General features: G+C 42.6%; 1 protein-coding gene across 2 annotated transcripts in view; it reads left to right on the top strand.

Annotated features, from left to right (window-relative positions):
• Window positions 1–24,474, top strand: part of begain (brain-enriched guanylate kinase-associated) — a 64,196-nt gene that overhangs the window by 7,737 nt on the left and 31,985 nt on the right. The window contains exons 1-2 of one of the 2 annotated variants that reach the window (XM_085390702.1): window positions 21,073–21,228; window positions 23,200–23,361. In XM_085390702.1, coding sequence (XP_085246828.1) covers window positions 21,158–21,228; window positions 23,200–23,361 — 233 coding nt within the window. In that variant the 5' untranslated portion in view covers window positions 21,073–21,157. Of the gene's footprint in view, window positions 1–21,072; window positions 21,229–23,199; window positions 23,362–24,474 lie in introns of those variants that run through there. The other variant, XM_085390701.1, reaches the window with a different exon arrangement.

Genomic DNA, 24,474 nt, shown 5'->3' with positions numbered 1-24,474 from the left:
AAGTTGCTCTCATTAAGCCAAACTCCTCACCTTGCATTTGATGAGTTGAGAAAAGACGTGATAGATGGGTGTGATCACTTTGAATTTCAGTGAGGAAATCCTAAAGCCTTTAGTGATGCATTGCCTTTAGGTGGCTCTATAATCAGCATGTCAGCATAACATGATCATAACATCTAGAAGTTAATTGCTTTCACCTCCGGTCTTAACCTCCTGCTAGTGAGGAACCATTGATTTTGGAGATGATCCCTACTTCCTGTTACATAATTAAAGCAAACAGAACCTTGGATAAAGTGCAGTCTAGAGGGAAACTTTGAGTCTTTGAAGTGAGTTTCAAACCTCCTGTACAGTGGAGAGAGCTTTAATTAATGTGGTGCAAAAACAAAGGAAGAGTGAACAATGTGCGCTAACCTTCTGCCACTTTAAGCTATATTAACTCGTAATTAGTTGGAAGATGGCACTTTGTATTTGCAAATGGTATGGCTGTGGAATGGTGCTGCACATTTATCCAATATTCCTTGTCAATATGCAATCTATGTCAATCACAGTGATGTAATTTACACACTTTTGCATATCCTAAATGTCTTTTTTGATTGTGTTTAATACTGAATGTGTACGCGCCATTTAACTTCAATATTTACTGTAAAATATTCTCAAAATGCAGTAACACAGTATGCTGGCAGACAAATAAATGAATAATTAACCAGGCAGCTAGGTATCTTTCTACTTGGAAAACCGAGGAAACAAGTCTGGTTTCCCCTTTTCCAAGGATCCTATAAAATATCATAACATGCTTCTTTCAATCCTTTTCACTGTATTTAACTAACTGTAGTTTTTGCACACAGATATCCTGTTGGTGCGTTGGGACCAAAATTATTTCATTGCATTTCTTTTATTCATTTATTATTATTATTATTATTATTATTATTATTATTATTATTATTATTATTATTATTATTATTTTAAATTATTAATCATCTCAGTTGGATTTAGAAAAAAGATCATTCAATAGCTGATACTTTTTTTCAGAGCTCAGTTATCTTGGTTGCCAGGATGGTGTGTCAGGCATAAAATATCCTTGCTAATATACTTACCACTAATTTTCAAAGTCGTGCTTACTGTGACATAAATGTGCGAATTTGTGTCCAGGAAAAATGAACATTATTAGATTTTCTTTGCTATTTTACCATGTGATAGGCTGGTATGACCAGAGATGGGGAAATGTCCCTTGTCCATGCAAGCAAATTATGCTAATCATAATATATATGGCCAATATATAAGGTTTCAAATAATAATGTATGGATATGTGCAGGTAATCCCTGTTAATCAAAACCTCAGGCTTCAGACTGCTCCAAGAGCTCAGTTTCCAACTATTGATTTTCTACTCTTGGCTCTGAATACTGTGAAAAAGAAATCTTGAATATGGTCATCTCAGGCTGATGCTCTGACTGTGAAAAAACAGTCCCATACACGTGCTGTTGAAAATTTCCAATAGTGAGGGTCAGTCAGTAGAAAGTTAAATGGAGAGAATATAAAAATGATTGGTTCAAATATAGTATGAACTAATGGGCTCGGTGTAAGATAAATATGTTTTGGTTTTTAACTGCCAATCATGCAAAGCTACTCTAAATCTTGTGCAGTACAAGAATAAAAATATGCAATTGGAAATTAACATAATAGGTCCACTTTAAATGAGTCCAAAGATGAAAATTAATAAGTGCTGAAGTCTGTCCAAACAAACCATCAGCTCCACCAACCCCTGCAGCACAACGAGCTCTGCTCCTCCTCAGTTTTCTGAAATGATTCTTGTCATAGATAATAAGCCAAAGTTTACCACCAAAGGCTGTTTTGTACTTCACATGCAAGCTGAGTTAAATCAATGCCAATAAAATTGAGATCATTGTGCACCGACAAACCCTTTCAAAGTCACGGTCTCCATATGAAAGAGCGCACTAAGAGACTACTAGCCAAATAAAAGCCAGTTTTTATGAGATTTAAAGTAAATAATTGAAACCTTGTGAAAAGTCTTGTATTTTGCATGTTGTGTACGTGCATAGTAGATTGCAAGCACTGCTATTATCTGATTTTCAGATTTTTCATAAGCTCTTTACAAAGTGATTTGAAGACGAAATCTGAATTTTCCTACTTTCTGACTGTAATACAAATATCACTATCAAACTAAAATTGAAAGCTGAAAATAGTGAGCACATTGCATACTGTAAAAGAGACTGTGTGCCAGTTAAGTCAAAAAATAACTGCTTACTGACAGATGAAAAGGTTACAGCTTTATAACTTTTTTTCTCTCTTTTCTGGTCTCAAAATAACAAAATTCTTGTCCCCGTTCAATCTTTCAAAGAATTCAGTGAGTTTTCATTAATCCGAGGGTAACGGAAGTATCTTTGTGAACTTAAAATTGCAGTCAGCGCTTGCTGAGATTGAATAAAGCAAGGACAGGAAAGGGATTGAAAAGCAGCCAAAGAATAGAGGGCAACTGCTGCATTAGTCCAACTCCTACTTTAGTTTTCCACTAATGTTTCATCTTCCCTTTATCAGATGCATCAATCCGTGATCCACTTTTCCACCACCATCAGCTTCTTAACGACATCAATCGCCTGCTCTGCTTCACTTAGACTTTTAGGAATATGCCTGAAGAAGCTTTGTTTGTTCATCTCTCATCTCTTCCTAAGCACGTAGCTTCCAAAGGCAGATGCTATACAAAGTCTCCCTTCAGGTTAGCCTGGAGCAGTTTACCACCTCTCTGCTCTCTCATTCTTCTGTCTAATTATTTCCAAGACCATGAGCTCTGGGAATCATGCAGGAGCCGTTTGTTAGGGTCCACTACTGTAGCGTGTGGAGCTGGGCGATGTGGAATCTACTTTGGAGCGTTCTCAAGGGTTTGGCTCTGTCTTCGAGCGTGCACATGTACCCATATTCTTTGATTTAGACCGCTGTGCATCACATGTCTAACTCTTAAGATGCCTTCTCCCTTTGACGTCCCACCTCACCACCCTCATCGCTCCCTGGACATCTGGAGATATGCCTGTCTGCTGCTGGCGTTTATACAGCTCCGTAAAAGCCAACAGGACAGGGTCAGCTGAGCAACATAAGCCTCTGGTGCACATACACATAGAGTAGACCTCAAGTCTCTCAAAAGCACAAAGTCCATGTACTGTATGTCAAAAGAGTGGGATGCGTGGCATTTTAATGTGACCGATAAAATACAGAAGATAAAGGTCTTCAACTCAGAGGTTTTAACTCAAGCTTACTGCCCCTACTTGCTTGTGTGTTCTCATTAATGCATTAGCTTCAGTCCTGATCTTTCTGGTTCAGTGTCGTGGTTCTGACGCTCTTGCTGTATAAACAATAATTTGTTGACATGCTCTTGGCAGTGTGTTGAGCTTAATAATAGAAGCGGCTTTTTCCTCTTAAAAGAGGCTTTTTGTCAAACAAATATACAGCTCTGTTTCTAGCTACATGTTGAACAAACTGCGCACCTATTGCACCCATTACACCTCAGTAAATATTTCATTGCACCCTGGAGGGCTGTGCACATGCTGCTGTATGTTCGGCCCACATGCACATAATCACTCTGAGCCCCGGTGGCCTCCTGTGGTTTAATGCATGGTGGATTTCCAGATGTCCAATCTGGACGTGATGATAAAAAAGAAAAGGCTTTAAGGTGAAAAGAACAGGATTCTTTTTTCAAAGACAAAATGTGGCCATTGTAGAGCTTTGTGGTCTGCAGCGCTGAGCTGTCCTACAGTACGACGTTACGCTGTACTCTACAGAAGGGAATGTAGGGCTTTAGTCAGAGATTAGAGTTAAACCTATAAAGTCAGTTATCACTGGATTTATATCAGTAAGTTTGGTAAATCTGATGTCTGTGGAAAAAGAAATTAATAGTTTCCTCTATTAACTATAATATTAGGGATTTATATAGTTATAAATGTCAACAAAAAACCTATATATGGGCTCTTAAAGTGGTTATAATTAATATTGCATTAACAATGTATGACATGACTCATATGTCAATGAACCTGCAGAGAATTGTGCACTTCCTCTGTGCAGTTTTACTATGTGCTTAAGTTTATCGTTTCCATTTTATGGCTTGTTTGTAGTTACAGCAGACAGTTTTTTAAATGCATTAAGATGAGATAAAATAACACATAAGAGGAGTGTTTAAAAGCTACAGTACACGGCAAAATATTACCATCAGCTGTCAGTTGGTAGAAACCAAAAACAGCAAAAAAGAGAGAGCATCACATTTAAATTCGGTAGGTGTAAATGTATGCTAACGTCGCTAACACAGCAGCTTTAAATGCAATAATATGTCAGTGTGTTGAATGAATATTGAAGTCACGCTGTATTTTGTATGAACCCATATACGGGGAAAACACAAACAAGAGCAGAAGCTTAACTGAAGCAAACATTAACAGAAACTGTAGCAGCACAGCGAGGCTTCACTTAGGCACAGTGATGTCTTCAGTTAAAAGCTGCTAGTGTGCTAACATTCCCACGGTGCCAAAATGCAGATGTTTTTCAGAAATAATGTTTACCTTGTTTACAACTTGGTGCATTAGCATTCTGTTGTATATTTTAGTAAGTAACTGCAGGAAGCTCAACATTAGTGAAGAGGAAGATGGCTGCACTTGCTGACATGACATATTTTCACATATACAGTATGACTGTTGCTAAGTTGCTTAAAGTCCTATGTTAAGTTAAAATGAAATATTCCGAGGAATGCTAGAAATAGAATACACAAGGAGTTATAAAGTTTGACGGGTAGGAAGGAGCTTCTGTGATGTTCTTTGGTGGGTTTTTGCTAGCACAAGATGGAAAGGGTTTGAAGGTCTGACCAATACTGATCGTGCATCGAGTACAAAACTTGGATGGCATTGGGCATTGTGATTCACGCTACCACATATCTACATATTCTCCAAATACCCTATTCTTCTCCATCTAGATAAGCTTTGTCACTCTTAGAATATTTTTACGAGGTCTGTTTGCCTATAATTTGGTAAAAGACGCTTCACTCAGTCCTTGGGGCTTCTGCAGACACAGAATCATTACAGACTTGCAAGAAACTCAACTCTTAATTACCTTTGAGATATGAGGCCTAGTGGCAGGAGGCCTGCTTAAGACAGAAATATCTCTTGCAAGCGAGTTTGTGAAAGAGTAGTAGTAATGATAATAGTGGTATTTGTAAAACATTTTTTATTTGTTACTTAACGCCTTAAAGCCTAAAAGAACTTGACTTTCTGTTGCACTAAAATACACAGTAAAGGGCTTCAATGTATTAATTACAGCTCACCTGAGGAGAACAATGATGTTCATAATTTTGTGGGATTTGCTCTAATCCTGGTTGAGATGTTATAGTCTTCATTTAACTATTACATTTGACTAATTAACTACTACAGTTTAAACATTTACAAAAAACAGAAAAACCAAAAACTATTAATTCCCAAGTAGTAAAGAAAACACGAATATTACAGTATATATTAGAGCTTTAAAATGCTTCTTATTATACTTCTTGTCCTCTGCCAGGCTGGGAGCACAGGTATGTCACGACTGGGTTGTCATGGCAACCTCAGCAAAGACTGAACTCCTCTTTCACATAATTTTAACAATGGAGATCAATTGAATCGGTCTATATGCGAAACACACAAACATAGCATATGGATTGTATTAATCTTCTTCTTATTATACTACTCTCTTTCTCGCTATCTCCCCCCCTCTCTCCTCCTGACTCTTGTTGCTTGCTTTAAGGGTTATGAAGGGGTGAAGAGCACAATGAGCTATTGGCCTACAGCAATGTGTAGTTGTAGAGCTTTGTATTGTATATTTATTGCAGGAAACACAGAAACAGAGACAGAGGGGAGACTTTGTAGATACATACAGATAAAACAATATAAATCATTGAATGTTCATAAACTAGATTCATGTCACCACTATTTTTTGTCCTATTTTTCCTATTGTTTTTTTTTCTGTCAGACAGTTACTGAAAAAAAAACATTTTAAAGAGCTCTCACAATTCTGCTGGAGGCTTGAAAGGAAATTAAATTTAGAAGTGCTCGAGTTGTTTTTCCCGATGAGAGTAAACATCATTGGAATTATAGGTGACTTGAACTTCATTTGACCTGATGGATCTGGATGCTATTACTTTGTCCGTGTTGCTGCCCAGAAGCTTTTGTAGCAAATAGGTTTTTTGTTGGTCTTGCTATATTCTTTGGTCAAGGTCTATATTAATGTCTTATTAATCTTGAGCAGACATTGAAAATCTTTTCATCCTTTGCCCAGAAGAAAAACCTCACACATCTTGAAAGTATTCTTTTAAGTGCAGTGTGTTATACTGTGCCTACCTCTGTGTTACTGCAAGTGCCTCTGTTCTACCTTTTGCACATTGTCCAGGCTTCAAATCCTCTCTGTTGTATGTAAATCTATTCTCATTTTCAGTCTTCACAGATTAAACCAGGAGAAAAGTAGCACTCAGATGAATTCATGAAAGCCGGTGAATAGAGGAGGAATTTTGATTTAAAGCCTCTCTAGGGCATGCAGCCTTTCCAGAAAACTTCTCCCTTAGACTATATTTTTAGCTTTGATATTAATTGCTGAGCTTTTATAGAACTGTTGAGAAGCACAAAAATTATGAAACTGGTGGTCACTATGAGAAAGACTTGGATCTGTTCAAAACATGACTGGAAAAAAACAGGCACAACAATACCTGAAAGTTGGGGTTGAAACAATTGCTGTGAATTTAATTGGAAATGAGATTTTTTGATTTGATTTTCTATGTATTATTATAGGGTCTCCACCTGCCTTGAGATGACTGCTGTTGTCATTTGATGATATATAAATAAAATTTGAAATAAAAAATGACAGAGTTAAATCTTCCTTCGACTTTGCGCTGTTTGGCTAGTTGTACCATTTAACTCCAGTAAGAAATAATATCAAACTGCAACAGTAAAAAATGCTGTTAGTTTAAAAAAATGAATAAATAATCCACCACAGTAGATTTCTAAACCACAGTTTAGAAAACTGTTTGCTTTGATAACTTTAGCATGATGACCATTTTCTGCTTTTCTGCAGCATTGTGTTCAGCACGTCACCTGTCTTTTACTCATATCTGTTAATCTCCAAACAGGGAAGGAAACGTCTTGTTCCATTTATTGAGATTATCAATTTGAGAGTTAGTGAATATGTGAAAATGATCTTCTCTGTGTGTTTTCCAGCCTTGTTGACTCCAGGTTCTAACTGCTAATGCAGTGACTGATGATCAGATTAGGGTTGGTCTTTCCACACAGGAGTGAGGGCGGTCCTCTCTATCAGCCAATCACAGCTGCTCCATCATTTGCAAAGGGTACAAACCATGCAAATAACATTCATGCTCAAAATTTCTATATGCCAAAATTCTAACAAAATATCACAGTCACCAGCCTGATGCAAATGAAATAAGATGCTGCAGAAATCAACTTTGACACTCAGTAGGAATATTTATAGGGTTTTTTTGTAAGGCTCCTAAAAAAAAGTCTGACAGCTCTGAATCATTTTAATTTATATTTTATTTAGTTAGAAGTCGTTTCCATATTGAAATAGCTGCAGTATAATGCAATGGCATTCCATCAGGGCAAGTAAGGGGAGCAGTGCTTGCCTGGAGAACTGAAACTGAAAGTGATTTCATCTCAAACAGTATTCTATCATAAAGATCCTCTCATGCCTGCTTACATCCATCCTTTACATCATTGCTGTTTTTAGGCCGCAGTCAATTATTGTCTCTGGAAGCAGGATTAACCCCCACTTTACAACAGTATCGTTGAAATCGAGCTGGAGTGTATTGTTAATATTTTTTAATAACTTCTTTAGTACATCAGCCTTGATGATAATGGAGAGTGGATGTCATTTTCTGCCATGTCCAGTTTATTAAAACAGGCAATGTGAACAGGTGCAGACTCCAACAAAGTAACATCTCAAATGACCAAACAATGTTTAAACAATGTTGCTAAGAGATCACTTTTATTTTTCATTCATCTTTTTATCGTCTATGCACATGTTGACAGGTAAATATGTCACACGGTGCACAAGCTTTTTATTTCAGCTGTGATTTTATTTATACAATATTATTTAATATCTAATATTGTTTTGTAAATTAAGGTATAATTATATATATATATATATATATATATATATATATATATATATATATATATATATATATACACATATATATATATATATATAAATAAATTTGTCAGCCACCTCCTGTACATGGATGACATCAAGCTGTATGCCAAGAGTGAACGAGACATCGATTCACTGATCCACACTACCAGGCTATACAGCAATGACATTGGAATGTCATTCGGACTGGAGAAGTGTAGTCGGATGGTAACAAAGAGAGGGAAGGTAGTCAGAACTGAAGGGATTGAACTACCAGAAGGCAACATTGCAGACATAGAGGACAGTTACAAGTACCTGGGGATCCTGCAGGCGAATGGGAACCATGAAGAGGCCGCTAGAAAAGCTGCAACCACCAAGTACCTGCAGAGGGTCAGGCAAGTCCTGAGGAGTCAGCTGAATGGTAAGAACAAGATCCGGGCCATCAACGCGTACGCCCTGCCCGTGATCAGGTACCCTGCTGGGGTAATAGGCTGGCCAAACGAGGAGATAGAAGCCACTGACATAAAGACAAGAAAGCTCCTTACCATGCATGGAGGGTTTCACCCCAAGTCCAGCACCCTGAGGCTGTACGCTAAGCGGAAGGAAGGGGGCCGGGGACTAGTGAGTGTCAGCACCACAGTCCAGGATGAGACAACGAACATCCAAGAATACATTGGGAAGATGGCCCCAACTGACCGAGTGCTCAGTGAATACCTCAGGCAGCAGAAACCCAAGAAAGAGGAGGGAGACGAGGAACCATTATGGAAGGACAGGCCCCTGCACGGTATGTACCACCGGCAGATAGAGGAGGTGGCTGATACCCAGAAATCCTACCAGTGGCTGGACAAAGCTGGACTAAAAGACAGCACAGAGGCACTAATCATGGCAGCACAAGAACAAGCTCTGAGCACAAGATCCACAGAGTCTGGGGTCTATCACACCAGGCAAGACCCCAGGTGCAGGCTGTGTAAAGATGCCCAAGAGACAATCCATAGCACATAACAGCAGGGTGCAAGATGCTAGCAGGCAAGGCATACATGGAACGCCATAACCAAGTGGCCAGCATAGTGTACAGGAACATCTGTGCCGAGTATAACCTGGAAGTCCCGAGGTCAAAATGGGAGATGCCCCCAAGGGTGGTAGAGAATGACCGAGCTAAGATCCTGTGGGACTTCCAGATACAGACGGACAAAATGGTGGTGGCTAACCAACCGGACATAGTGGTGGTAGACAAACAGAAGAAGACGGCCGTAGTGATCGATGTTGCGGTTCCGAATGACAGCAATATCAGGAAGAAGGAACACGAGAAGCTGGAGAAATACCAAGGGCTCAGAGAAGAGCTCGAGAGGATGTGGAGGGTGAAGGTAACGGTGGTCCCCGTGGTAATCGGAGCACTAGGTGCGGTGACTCCCAAGCTAGGCGAGTGGCTCCAGCAGATCCCGGGAATAACATCGGAGATCTCTGTCCAGAAGAGCGCAGTCCTGGGAACAGCTAAGATACTGCGCAGGACCCTCAAGCTCCCAGGCCTCTGGTAGAGGACCCGAGCTTGAAGGATAAACCGCCCGCAGGGGCGTGCTGGGTGTTTTTATATATATATATATATATATATATATATATATATATATATATATATATATAATTAAGGTATAAACCTGTTTTTCTAAACTCGGTTAACAGCTGTTTTTTCAGGAATGGGGTCCTCACTCCTCACATTTTTTTAGAATATGTCATATTACTTTAAATGAAAGAGATTACAAAGTATTTAAAATGATCCCAACTTAAATATCTACAGCAGTAGTTTTAATCCCTTCAACACTGATGGGGAACATTTTTCTGCAGAATAAGTACTCTTAAGTACCCTATTCATCATTGTCAGCTAATAGTAAATATACTGATGATGTACAAATAATGACATTAAACAGTTCTTCAGGAAGGAGTGCAGAAAGATGCACGAGACTGTATCTGTGTTTTATTATGGCCCAATTTAACCATTATCGTCTCTACTCACCTTTCTGTGAAAGTCACTACATGCCACTCGTGGTGACACAAGACAAAGCCGAAAAATAATCCCTCTCAAAATTCTGTTGTCATAGGAGTGAAAGTCAGTTTCTAATTTTACTGTTGTTAGACTATATCAAGATATTAAACTGAAAGTCAGAAAGGAGATATATTTTTATCACCACCCTAACCCTAACCCACTCAACCTTTTTCTTACCATAACCTTCAGTGAAGACACTCCCCAGCTTACATAGTTTTTTATCAATCATCTTGGGGTCAAATAGCAAAAAGAAAAAATTAGAGAAGCAATTTAATATCACCATAAACTTATATGAGCTGCAGGAGATCCCAGTGCAACTCAAGCTATACTGTCTCTTTAACCTTATAATATCAAATTTTGCTGTCTGTAAACTGACCCTAACCTGCTGCTTAGCTTTGCTCAAGTTAGAGCAGTCATGCTTTCCTGTGTGCAAGGTGGTGGTTAAGTTAATAAAAAGTTATATTGCACAATAGCAAAGTAAATGTAGATTGGATTATGAGGAGTGTAGTTTGGCAGGAGCAAATTAAAAGTGGGGTTGTAAATAACTCTTTGTACATCACCTTGAAATCTCTCTGATGCGTGATGATCCTACACTGTGGCAAAATGATTTTTATGCCACTTAGTTTAAAGACACTGATTGGTTCAGTGAGTTGGTATTGACATATTTATTGGGAAACTGAGAAAATGAAAGCACTAATCATGTGACGATAATTGAACGATCATTCATGTAATCTTAACCACAAATGCACTAAAGAACAGTTTCCCACACCAGCACTGAACTACACAACACATACAAACACACCAGTTATGTGGGAATGAATGTCTCCAGTTACTCATGCTGTGGCCCCCTGATGTGATCAGATCAGGGATAATGTGAAATCTCCCTTCAAATAGTCAGAATCGAAAGCTTGCTTCCTCTGAAGCTCGTTAGGTGTACATTCACAAACGTTGACTCCCGCAAATAAAACTTTATTGGTATGACTGATATACCATTTAAAGGGCCAAGGACCTGTAAAGGAGCTTGAGAAAATTTGATGAGTCATAACACAGCAAGGGAACCTATTTGTTATCAGTTAATTTATCCTCAGGAGCTTGTACTGTAGAAAAAAGGTATTAGCTCTGCAGCCTTGAACTATGCTTGACATTACTTCCAACTGCAATATCAGGTGTTTGTACTTTTAAAGGTCCTAGATTATACTGCAGTCAAAAGTGCAATTAATTAGTGTGCTCCCATCAACATTTCTGTATAATTTAGTTCACCTCTTAGATTTTAGTTGCCTAAATGAAACTGTAACTGGAAGCTTTTATCAAAGTTGTTACCCACTTAAGGTTAAGTCCCTTTTGATATGTAGATAGAAATTAAGAGGCGACAAACAGTATGTGGATTACTCCTCCGTTGCAGTTCTTGTCTTCAGGCAGCAAATTATGTTGACTAGTCATCATCAACATTGCTCCGGTGGCTTAATCCACAGAGCTGTTTTTCTGGCCGCTGGTAGTGGAGCATGCACAAGAGACTGCCATATTTCTGGAGTCTTGCATCAGAGGAAATGCACAACTCGCGCTTGTCGAGTTAAGCCTCAACCGATGTGGTACGTAATACCAGTGGGAAAAAATACTTGAAGAAAGGTTTCTAATTATCAACACTTCATCTTCTGTTTGGTCTGTTTGAATCTAATACCTCTGGGCGGAGCAGTTGTTGGTTAGACGTTTTTTTTATTTTTTACAGCTTGTGTTTTATTGTTGGAACCATCCTACCAGAATTATTAACCATATATTTATGTAAGGCATTTTTAAGCAAAAAAGGCAATATTAATAAAATTTTTATCCATAAGAATGTGGTGCAGTTGTAACCACTGGAAAAAATAGCAGCACAGTTAACAGCATACACCATTTATCTAACAGTGGCCTGTGGAGCACAGACATGGAACCTCTTGGGGAGAGCTGTTGCGTCATGTGGCAATGGATCCCTTGGGGGCTCATGTGCATCCAGCAAAAGCTGGGATAAATTGCCGTCTCAGTAATTTGAGGCCATTCCTGACCAGTTTTGTGTTGCATTTTCCATAAAACTGAACGGGGGAATCTCCAGTGCAATGGGAGCATCCTTGATTTGCAACAGTATTTCTAAGAAGTATTTGAGGATTCCAAATTTTTGAATCATTACATAGTAATGCCATGATCAGTGGCATTCAAGTCACCCTGGTTTTAATGTTTAGGATGATCGATTTATGTAATAACATAATAGGGAAAGCTTTTTAATAGATGAATCTGCCATTTCAGTAAATTCTTATCCATACATTATGTACTATACAATCATTCTTCAAATATGATGTCCCCAAGCATGACTAGCAAATTAATGAAGAAAAATATAGACAGTCTTTATTTTTTTTAACCAGTATGTGATAATAAACAATTATTTCTGCAGCTGCTAATAAAGCAGTGACATTTTTTCTGATTCTAGAAAGCAGTGACAAAAAACTCTGTTATTAGGAGGACTTCATTAAAAGGTTTAATATAGCTAAGCTGTTTGCCTGGTATCATCATTGAGCAACAAAATTAACAACAAAGACCCATTTCAAGCTATAAAATGAAGGGTTAGATTTAACATTAGACTTCAGGAGAGATGGCACTGTGACCATGAAAGTTTAATGCCTTTATTTGCTCCCTGTGAATAGTATATGTGGCAGGCAGTAGCTCTACCTCACTCAACTCCTGTGGCTCATTACAAGTAAATCAACCCGCAAGCATTATTAGGCCTCTCTGTTGTGAATCCAAGATGGATGCTGGCTGGTTGTGACCTTTTACTGGTTTTGCATTAGGTTGTTTTTCTGGATTAAACTGCTAGCCGAGCCATTCTCATTAAGGAGAAAAAGTAGAGAGTCAGAGTAGGTGGAAGATGTCTGCCTGAAGTAGGTTATAGTCTGCAGCATTACAACAACCATTTGTTGTACTCCCTGTAGTGTGCATTGTCTGATGATTGTGACAAGTTGCAGCAGTCTGGGAAAGTATTTCAGGTAAACAGGGTTTACTTGTGTTTCCATCCACACTATAGAGCTCACTTAATACTTATGTGGCAAGGCTGGAAAAATGTAGACTGTGTTTGATTTACATATCAGTGCTTTTTGGAGTTGTGAAAGTGTGAAAACAGCAGTAAGCCTATGACAAGGTGCTCTGAGGACTTAGATTTGTTTCTTCATGTGGATAGTGTTTACCTTACCAAACAACACCAGAGGCACCAAGATCTGCAGCTTATCCCCATGGGGGACGTGATACGATACAGCAAGGGTACAGTACCTTGTACACACTTCAGGGAGGAGCATGTGTAGGTGCATTTGTGTATGTCAGGACAGATTCTACACAGCCGCACTTACTTACAAATTCAGCAACTATTTCTGTCTTCTGTCTCTCTCCCTCTGTGCGTTGCAGATAAGAAAATGGCTCTAGCAGCCGTATTAACAGTGTTTCCAGAAACCGCCATTGTTTCCTGAGCCATTACTAAACAGGGATTAAAATTAATAGCTTAAGTCATGGTACCATTAGAATTGGTGACAAAACATTCAATCCAGTTTGTCGTAAGAGTGCTACCTTACCATTCTGTGTGTACTGAAATAAGTTGTGCTGGTGTCATTATTTATGTCTTTATTCATGAATGGCTCTTAAGTATGGGACATTTTTGGTTTAAAAGGGAAATATATAGACTCATTGTGAGGTTGGCACTCTGGTTACAAATGGTGATATTAATTATATAAATTATTATAATTATAGAGAGACACGTATGTGAGAATGCTGTTTGTAGATTACAGCTCAGCATTCAATACCATCGTTCCCTCGAAGCTGGACAGGAAACTGCAGGATCTAGGACTGAGCAGCTCCCTCTGCAGCTGGATCCTTAACTTCCTGTCTGACAGACGCCAGGTGGTCAGACTGGGCAGCATCACCTCATCCCCCATCACACTGAACACTGGTGCTCCACAGGGGTGTGTACTGAGCCCTCTCCTGTACTCACTCTACACCTACGACTGCACGGCCACTAACAACTCCAACATCATTGTGAAGTTTGCGGACGACACTACAGTGGTGGGTCTTATCACCAATGGTGATGAGAGGGCTTACAGGGAGGAGGTCAGCGCCCTGACCCACTGGTGTCAAGACAACCATCTCACCCTCAACGTCGCAAAGACAAAGGAGTTGATAGTGGACTTCCGGAGGTGCAGAGAAGTACACACCCCCATCACCATCAATGGCGCTGCTGTGGAGAGAGTGAGCAGCTTCCGGTTCCTTGGCGTACATCTGGCTGAGGATCTTACGTGGTCAGTACACACAAACAAAACAGTGAAGAAGGCGCAGCAGCGCCTCTTCTTTCTCAGGAGACTGAAAAGATTCGGCATGAGCCCCCGCATCCTCAGGACCTTCTATCACTGTGCCATTGAGAGCATCCTCACTGGATGCATCACCACCTGGTATGGCAACAGCACCGCCTGCAACTGCAAAGCTCTCCAGCGAGTAGTGCGGTGCTCTGAACGGATAATTGGAGGTGAGCTTCCCTCCCTCCAAGACATCTACAGGAAGCGCTGCCTGAGGAAAGCAGGGAGGATCATCAAGGACTCCAGTCACCCCAGCCATAAACTGTTCAGACTGCTTCCATCAGGAAGGAGGTTCTGCAGCATCCGGTCCCGTACCAGCAGACTGAGAGACAGCTTTTTCCACCAGGCCATCAGACTGCTGAACACGTCATAGACACCTCAGCTTCACTACTGGAACTTCAACACTATGCACTCCACACTGTATATAAATGCCACTTGTTTTGCACATATTCAACTCTGTATATTTTATATATTTTATTATTATTATTATTATTATTTTTTTTTTTTTTTTTACTATTTAATTTGTAAAATGTGTATACACACACACACACACACACACACACACACACACACGTAGGAAAATATTTAGTATACACATCCAGAAATGCATACACTATTATATATTGTACATATATTTATTAGTTTCAGGTTGGCCATTCTTGTATTTTGCTCGTTTGTGTTGTTGTGTTTGCACATCTCTGTTGCTTGTGGGGCTCGCACACAAGAATTTCACTCGCATGTGCTGTACCAGTGTGCCTGCACATGTGATGTGACAATAAAAGTGATTTGATTTGATTTGATTTGATTATGGTAGGGCATCGTTAAGGGGCTATAAGGCATTCAAACATAACAAAGGGCTCGAAAACAAGAGAAGAATCAAGGTTGTGTCTACACGTGAAAGACAACAAAGAACCCATTTCAAATTATATCTTAAAGCACTTTGTTCACAGCAGTCTGTTGCATAATGTGTTCCAAATTTCTTCAGTTGAATCTAGATTAAGATCACCAGAACACCAATTTGATAGTAATTTAATTGTATTTTTGCACTCACAAAGTGCTTCAAAGGCCTATTAGCTGAAATATTGCCATATCTCAGTATGGTGTGCACGGGGTCCTTAACTGGGTGCATAAAAGAAGTGCCAGGCCTAAAAAACTATCTGCCCTGATCAGACAAGGACCTGAGAAATGCATCTGGCCCTGCAGCTGATCCTCGTACTGTTCGTTGAATTCAGAAATTTATTTTAAAAAGCCATTATTAAAAAAGGAAAACAGCGAGGAAAGGCCGAGTTATGCAAAATTACTCAAGAACTGGACGGAAAATCAGTCAATCCAAATTATTGTCTGAATGTTTGGAGGAGTTGGCATTTCAGCCAGTGGTTTTTGCCACTCTGCACACGTTTCAGTAAATTCCTGCACCCATTTCCCTAGCAAAATATAAAGAAATGATGCGTGGCTCAAGACTTTTGCACAGTACTGTGTGATAGGTAAGAAAAGCTACAGTTAAATGCCAGTTTGTTTGTTTATTAAATTCATTTTAGAATTTAAAAATGGCTTGTAGGTCACTGCAGGTGTTATGGGAAAAAAGAGACGTCAGCATCATAATGTTACTGTGCATTGCATAGTAATGGGATTTGTGTTAAATCTGATTATATTTTAGGCTCCCAGTTATTTCTACTACATTGTTTCTTTTTCAAACATTTCTTTTGTAAAATCACAAGAATAAATGTAATAAAAAATGAAGAAATTTAAAGATGTGGACTAAGTGATGTGTTGAATCTTGAAAAGTAAGCAGGGTTGCTGTTGCTGAACAGAGCACCGAAAGATATGCATAACTAAATAATCGACTTTAGAAAATAGGCTGTAGTTTACTTTTAATGGAGCTTCCTTTAGTAGCAGCATTTTTATATTTTGTTATTGTGTATGTGCAGCTGGAGTAATATCAGCAGGTCTCACCAAACACAGCTGCATAAAGAGAGATATGCTCACACCTTGAAAGGTTTATTTTGACATTTCATGCTTGCCAGTGGCAGGTTATTAAGTTCTTACAGCGCAGCAGACTCGAGTTCAAGCCCCAGCAACGCAGAGCTGTCAGGGTCCTGGGTCTCCTGACCCAGCGTTTTAGTTCTTTGTGATTTTTGTATTATTGTACTTGGTGTGAGTTTCTAGTTTCGATCCCTTGCCCTTCATGTTTCTCTATGTCCCCTCTGTTCTGTGTAAGTCTGTGTCTGCATGTTTGATTTCCCCTCTGTGTCTCTCGGTTCTTAGAGTCCTCTGCCTTATGGTTTGTCTCTGTGTTTCTTAGTTGCTGTCTCCACTGTGTCAAGTTCGCGTCTCTGTGTGATCCTTCCTGTTTTACTTTGAAGGTCCGTGTCTTATGTGAATGTGTCCTGCTTTGCTTGTCTCGTCAGTTCTAATTTCCCCCAGCTGTGCTCTCCTTCTGTGTCTCATTCTCCTCGTTACTTCCCAGTGTATTTAGTCCCTGTGTTTCTCTGAGTCAGTGTTGCGTCGTACCCTCAACAAGCTGTGTGTGTTTTGCCTCTGTGTTGCCAGTGTTTTGTTTCCAGTTCCAGTGTTTTGTTTCCAGTTCCAGTTCAGTGTTTTGTGCTTCAGTGTTTTAGTCCACCAGCGTTTTTGTTTGTCTTTTGGTGAGTTTAGTAGTAAGAGGTTTTCCAGCATTAAAGCTGCGCTTTAAGTTGAACTTCTGTGTCTGAGTCCTGCATTTTGGATCCACCACTCCTGCTTGCCCGCCTGCCACACAGCCAACCATGACAGAACGACACAACCATCAAATGGATCCTGCGGACTCACGGTCTCAGTATCTCGCGCAGTTGTGGAATTACTGCCGGGAGGTAATCCACGCTGAGGACACCCCCAAGAGACTCCTTCAGGTGGTCTTTTTCGACAACTTTTTGTCTTCCACCCTCTGCACAGCTGGTGTTTTGGACATTAACGGATTAAAACAATTAATAACAGCTCTGAGAGCCAGGATTTGCTTCGAACTGTTTGGCATGGGCGGTCCAGGCAAGGTAGAGTCAGCTACCCTCCTGGAAGCCCTCGCTGCCTGGTATTCTCAGCATCAGCATCTGTTCCCATCAAGCTCTATCACTAAATCATTCCATCCTCCCTTAAGAGAGGGACTGCATCCTCGTTGCCTTCACCCCAGTACACCAGTGTCACCTGTGTCTCCAGCAGCTCAGCTCCCAGTGTCGCCGGCTCAGCAGCCACTCTCAGCCCAGTCAGCTCCCCCGCAGCCGCTCTCAGCCCAGTCAGCTCCCCCGCAGCCGCTCTCAGCCCAGTCAGCTCCCCCGCAGCCGCTCTCAGCCCAGTCAGCTCCCCCGCAGCCGCTCTCAGCCCAGTCAGCTCCCCCGCAGCCGCTCTCAGCCCAGTCAGCTCCCCCGCAGCCGCTCTCAGCCCAGTCAGCTCCCCCGCAGCCGCTCTCAGCCCAGTCAGCTCCCCCGCAGCCGCTCTCAGCCCAGTCAGCTCCCCCGCAGCCGCTCTCAGCCCAGTCAGCTCCCCCGCAGCCGCTCTCAGCCCAGTCAGCTCCCGCAGCCGCCCGTAGCGCAGGCCCCAGTAGCTCCAGTGCCGCCCGTAGCGCAGGCCCCAGTAGCTCCAGTGCCGCCCGTAGCGCAGGCCCCAGTAGCTCCAGTGCCGCCCGTAGCGCAGGCCCCAGTAGCTCCAGTGCCGCCCGTAGCGCAGGCCCCAGTAGCTCCAGTGCCGCCCGTAGCGCAGGCCCCAGTAGCTCCAGTGCCGCCCGTAGCGCAGGCCCCAGTAGCTCCAGTGCCGCCCGTAGCGCAGGCCCCAGTAGCTCCAGTGCCGCCCGTAGCGCAGGCCCCAGTAGCTCTGGCTCCAGCATTACCGGTTCCACTCGTTCACTCCATGCAGGGAGAAAGCCTAAGTCCTACTCAAGGTGCTTTTCATGGTTCAGCCGCCATTGGCACTGTTTGCCGCTCCAGGGCTTCCCCAGAGGCTAGGTCCCAGTCCTCAGCTGATGCTGGACCCCTGGAGTTTAAGCAGCCACCTGGGAAGTGCCCCGTGTCAGTGCTGTCTGAGCAGGGCCAGTGCTCAGCACAGCACCCATTTCCTTCATGTCTGCCAGTGGACTCCATGCCTGCTGGCTTTGTGATGGCTTCTGCTGGAGGGTCCAAGGGGCCCGTCCAGCCTTCGTCTCGTGTCTCCGCTGGAGGGTCCAAGGGACCGCTCCGGCCTTTGTCTCCTGTTTCAGCTGGGGGGCCCGAGGAGCCCGTCCAGCAGCCCTCCTCGTCAGCTGGTGGTTCCGGAGAACCACACCAGCCTCATGCCTCGTCGGCTGGAGGGTCCGAGGGGCCCGTTCAGCCTCCTGTCTCCGCTGGAGGGTCCGAGGGGCCCGTTCAGCCTCCTGTCTCCGCTGGAGGGTCCGAGGGGCCCGTTCAGCCTCCTGTCTCCGCTGGAGGGTCCGAGGGGCCCGTTCAGCCTCACGCCGCGTCAGCTGGAGGGCCCGAGGAGCCTGTCCAGCCGCCACCTGCGGCCGCCTCGTCGTCGCCTGGTCCAGCTTCATCCGAGTCTTCGTCGTCGCCTGGTCCGGCTTCAGCCTGTGCTTCGCCTGGTCCGGCTCCATCAGAGCCTTCGGCCTCGTCTGGTCCGGCTCCATCAGAGCCTTCAGCCTCGCCAGGCCCAGCCTCATCAGAGCCTTCAGCCTCGCCAGGCCCAGCCTCATCAGAGCCTTCAGCCTCGCCAGGCCCAGCCTCCGTGTCTTCATCCACGCCTGGTCCAGCTTCTGCCTGTGCTTCGCCTGGTCTGGTCCTGCCCCGCCTGGTCCTGCCCCGCCTGGTCCTGCCCCGCCTGGTCCTGTGCCCACCGGGCCTCAGCCAGTACGCTTGACACTGGGGCGCCGCCGCTGCCTTCCGCGCGGCCGGCCCCCTGAACTGCTCCGTCGTCTCCTTCGTCGCCGCTGCTGCCTTCCGCGCGGTCGGCCCCCTGCACTGCTCCGTCGTCTCCTTCGTCGCCGCCGTTGGCTTCCGCACGGCTGGCCCCCTGACCTGTTTGGACTCCTGTGCTGTCGGCCCCCTGGCCAGCCCCCTGCATTGTTCTTTTTTCTGGGCTCGTGTTTTGTTTTGGGGCTTTCTTGTGCTTTGGTGTTTTTGTTTCGTGCCCTCCTTCCTGGGCCCCCGCCGCCCGCCCTGGTCGGGTTGTTTTCTGTTTTGGGCGGCTTTTGGGTTTTTTCGTTTTCTTGTGTTGGGCTGTTGGGAGCCAGCCCTTGGGGGGAGGGTACTGTCAGGGTCCTGGGTCTCCTGACCCAGCGTTTTAGTTCTTTGTGATTTTTGTATTATTGTACTTGGTGTGAGTTTCTAGTTTCGATCCCTTGCCCTTCATGTTTCTCTATGTCCCCTCTGTTCTGTGTAAGTCTGTGTCTGCATGTTTGATTTCCCCTCTGTGTCTCTCGGTTCTTAGAGTCCTCTGCCTTATGGTTTGTCTCTGTGTTTCTTAGTTGCTGTCTCCACTGTGTCAAGTTCGCGTCTCTGTGTGATCCTTCCTGTTTTACTTTGAAGGTCCGTGTCTTATGTGAATGTGTCCTGCTTTGCTTGTCTCGTCAGTTCTAATTTCCCCCAGCTGTGCTCTCCTTCTGTGTCTCATTCTCCTCGTTACTTCCCAGTGTATTTAGTCCCTGTGTTTCTCTGAGTCAGTGTTGCGTCGTACCCTCAACAAGCTGTGTGTGTGTTGCCAGTGTTTTGTTTCCAGTTCAGTGTTTTGTGCTTCAGTGTTTTAGTCCACCAGCGTTTTTGTTTGTCTTTTGGTGAGTTTAGTAGTAAGAGGTTTTCCAGCATTAAAGCTGCGCTTTAAGTTGAACTTCTGTGTCTGAGTCCTGCATTTTGGATCCACCACTCCTGCTTGCCCGCCTGCCACACAGCCAACCATGACAAGAGCGATGATGAGCGATGGAAGTAGAAACACACACGCATTCATCATAACCCTGATTTATTGGGGAATAACCTTTTGCGTTCAGCTAGTCAATAACTTAGCATCTCTTTGTATTGACTGCATTTAATTGTTGACAACAAGAGCGAGAAGGAAGCAAAGGACGAACATGCAGCTAAAATGATGTAATTCAGTGTTGCAGTTTTCTTTAACTAGTGTTGGTTTTAGTATTATTTTTAGAAATTCACATGATGCATATATGTTTTTTGGCTTGTGAAATGATAGCATACATCACAAAGAGCTTTGTGCGCTGATTGTGTAATGAAAGTTAAACTGGAGGTGCAATAAATCACACTTCTCAATATTTTTCAAGTTTCCTTGCTATCGAACTTATCTCATTGATCCGTCAGCTCTGCTCTCTCTCTCGTACCAAACAAGCTCATTTTCTGAACACGCATAAAATCTCTGTTTCTCTCTGGAGTTAACGCAACTAAATGTGCTGCTAAATCTGTGGGACTTCAAAGCTGTTTTTCTCTGCTCTTTTGCCAGGGTCATCACAGATAGCCAACTGCTATCTGCCTCCCCAGGCAAGACTTAAAGCTTTGACTGTCGGTTTGCGGTTATAGTTCAAACTTGGCTTCAGCATTCAGACGACCAGGAGCAGCAGAAGCAGCACCAACTACACACACATGAGAGCCGGAGCACAGAGAAAAATATGAAAAAGATATATATTGGCAAAACTGCTCTCAAAACCCAGAGAAACGGTTGCAAACATCAAAAAAGGAGGTAAGACGAGTCAGTCAGCAGAGTTATTCAGAATTTAAACATCGACCGCATCATTGATGAATCCATTTCATTCATTTTAACTGGTGGAAATGGATTCTCATTGGGAGGTTATAACCATTAAAAAGCCATTAAAAACATAGCGTTGTATCTATTCATTGCCATCGCTCATCATCACATTCCTTCATGTGTTGGCTGACATTTAAATCTAGTTTAATGGCGCTCTGCTTTGGACCAAAAACGGACACCAGCAAAAGGTTTGGGGCTCCTTGCCATGTATTTTTTTAACAACATTACTTGAAGCTGGTGTAAAGAGTGTGTTGCAAAATCACTTAGGAGGGCAAACCTGCATCGGGATATTGAACAGATAAAATAAACTATCCAGCGATCGTCTCTGTTTCTCTCTTTGTAAACAAGCAAGAAGTGCTGTGTTTAGCTGCTGGAGGTGCAGGCGAACTGTTTGACCGTTCCTCTAGTGTTTATAAGCTAAAAGCATTCTGGCTCTGATTCCATACTTGAAGGGTAGCATCACATTTTGTATAATACACTTGTTCACGTCCCTACACAGAGTAAGCCTGCAGACACAGTGTCCGGGGATTAAAACTGCGAGGGGGGGGGGGACTAGAGCAGTTTTACGTCTCTATTCACTTTCGTCTACCACAGCATCAACAAAAGTGAGTGCTGACATGGTATTCAAACCACACTGTCCCAGGTGAAAGTCGTGTATTTTGCCAAATGTGTCTACAGAAATTAAAGAGAAGTGTGATTGGCCTTTCCATCATGGGCTCAATATCATGAAGACAAAGTACCCAGGAGGTCTTAGACCAGTTCCTTTAAAATGTGCTGAAAGATTTTAAACTGGCTTTAAACATGTTACTAACTCCAGCTCAAAATGCAATTCTCAGACCTTTGCTGACCTCGGTTTAGCATATGATCAAGACTGGAAAAGAAAAAAAACTTTCACAGTACTTAGCATGAGGTCCCATGCATATAAGATTACCTCTTATGACTTTATAAAGGCTTAATTAATGCAGATTCTCAACTGAGGACACAGACGTGAAGGCTAGCCTATTGCACCACCCCTTTACATGGCATAGCCTCTAAGTTACTATGGACACTCCAACTTTAGTGTCAGATTAGCTTGAGGCTTAGAACTGAGGTGAACTTGGAAGATGCTGTCATTGCGCCTGCTGGATGGTTAGGCAGAGCCATCAAACTTCTCCATGAGCCAAGTATCCATCAGTTTGGCACAATGCTAAATCCCCCAGAGCGCACATGGCTCCTGCTCCCAATCTTTATAGCCTTCCACTACCATATCCATTCCCACAGTCAGTCCTGTTGGTGTGTTTTCATTGTTAATGCGCAAAACTGCATCAAACACACAACCAAAGTATTTCTTCCTGCCTGGTGTTGTTGACAGGGATGGTGTTGAAACAGTGCTCTTTTGGCCTCTCATTCTCTCTCATGCCATCTTTCTTTTAAAGCATTCTCGTACACAAAGTTGTTTCATTCTGTATTTTCGCCCCTTCTTCTATGAATCACCAGTGGTCCACGTCCAGGGGCAAAAATCTTTTTCTATTCTTTCACACATTTGATGGTGAAGGGGGTGGAGGGTGTAATAAAAATTCACCATTACACCGATGGGAGCTCCTTTCCCAGTTCTACTCCTTTTTTGTGAATGGGAAATGATTAGTAGTCCTCCTCCATCCATCTACTCCTCCCCATCGGCCTCCCTGCTATCCCCTGCCTGGGACCTCTCTGACCCCAAACTGAATTACACTCCAGCTACACTTCACCCTTTTCCCTCCCTCTCACACTAACACATAATGCCTTTTCAGCTTGTCTCTGTTTTCTCTAGCATTCTGTGCTTGGCTTGTTGAATCTGACAAACTGACAGAAATAAAAGTGCACCACTATTGTGCGACTTTATCTTCTTCTTTCCTTTTCTCTAAACGCTCTCTGCTATCTGTTCAGCTCATTTCACGACCACAAGGATGACCTACGTAAGCGCCTGTCGTACACTACCCACAAACTAGAGATGGTGGAAACTGAGTTTGACTCCACTCGGCAGTACCTCGAGACAGAGCTGCGCCGGGCCCAGGAGGAACTGGAGAAATTTACAGAGAAGCTGCGCAGGTGTGTGTGCTCGCGTGCATGGCTTTATGAGATGGCTGCCTTTTTATTTATGCATTTTGTGGCACAACTTTCATTTCCTGGTTTTAGCTTAAGAAGGGCAATTTTTGGGACGTAGGAAGCAAGTTTTATTGAGAAAATGAATACGGTTTAGATAAATCATATTGAGTCTACATATTTACAGTTTTCACTTTTATACATTTCTGTTGCTTTTTAATTCTTTGACAGTCAATTATCTGGGTCTTTTCCAGTATTTTAAAAGACTTCTCGCAGGTGGTTTGAACACCACCCCGTCATCCTCTTCTGCTTTTTACTTAGGTGGTGGTGGCAACAGGCTAAGCAGGGTATTCAGAACATCTCACAGAAGTCTGAATGAAATGGCCAAATAGCTTTGAACTGATAGGAAAGCAAGGGTAACTCAAATAACCACTAGTAACAACCAAGAATGTTAAAGACTGAAGCAGATTGGCTACAGCAGCATAAGACCACACTACTCAAGGCGCCATTCCTATCAGGCAACAACAGGAAACTGAGACTGCAATTCACCCTGCTCACCAAAACTGGACAACAGAAGACTGGAAAAGTGTTGCGTAGTCTGATGAGTCTTGAGTACTGCAACATTCAAAGAGTGGGTTTAGAATTTGGCATTAACAGCATAAACACATCGATCCATCCTACTTTGTGTCAACAGTTCATGCTGATGGTGGGGTAATGGTGTCTGGAATATTTTCCTGGCACACTTTGGGCCCCCGCAGTATTCTCATAACCATTATTTAAACACCACAGCTTTATTACCACCACTTTATGACCACAGTGTATCCATCTTCTGATGACTGCTTCCAGCAGGATAATATACAATTTCACAAAGCTCAGATTATCTCAAATTGGTTTCTTGAACATGACAGTGAGTTCATTGCATCTAAATGACTTGCACAGTCACCTAGATGCAATGAACAGTCCGATAGAGTACCTTTGGGATGCTGTGGAATGGGAGTTCTTCAGCAGGTATGGGAGAACCTGGAAAACCTCCAAACAAATACCCTAACAACACAAATAGGGACTTTACTCCAGGATTATCCAGTCCCTTACCATTTTGCTAAGACTGAACTCAGCCAC

The sequence above is a fragment of the Rhamphochromis longiceps genome, linkage group LG19 (genome assembly GCF_057381845.1).
Source record: "Rhamphochromis longiceps isolate RC_006_pf linkage group LG19, R_longiceps_female_GT1.1, whole genome shotgun sequence".
Lineage (NCBI taxonomy): Eukaryota > Metazoa > Chordata > Actinopteri > Cichliformes > Cichlidae > Rhamphochromis > Rhamphochromis longiceps.
The sequence above is the reverse complement of the archived record's forward strand: the minus strand, read 5'-3'. Positions and strand labels throughout refer to the sequence as shown.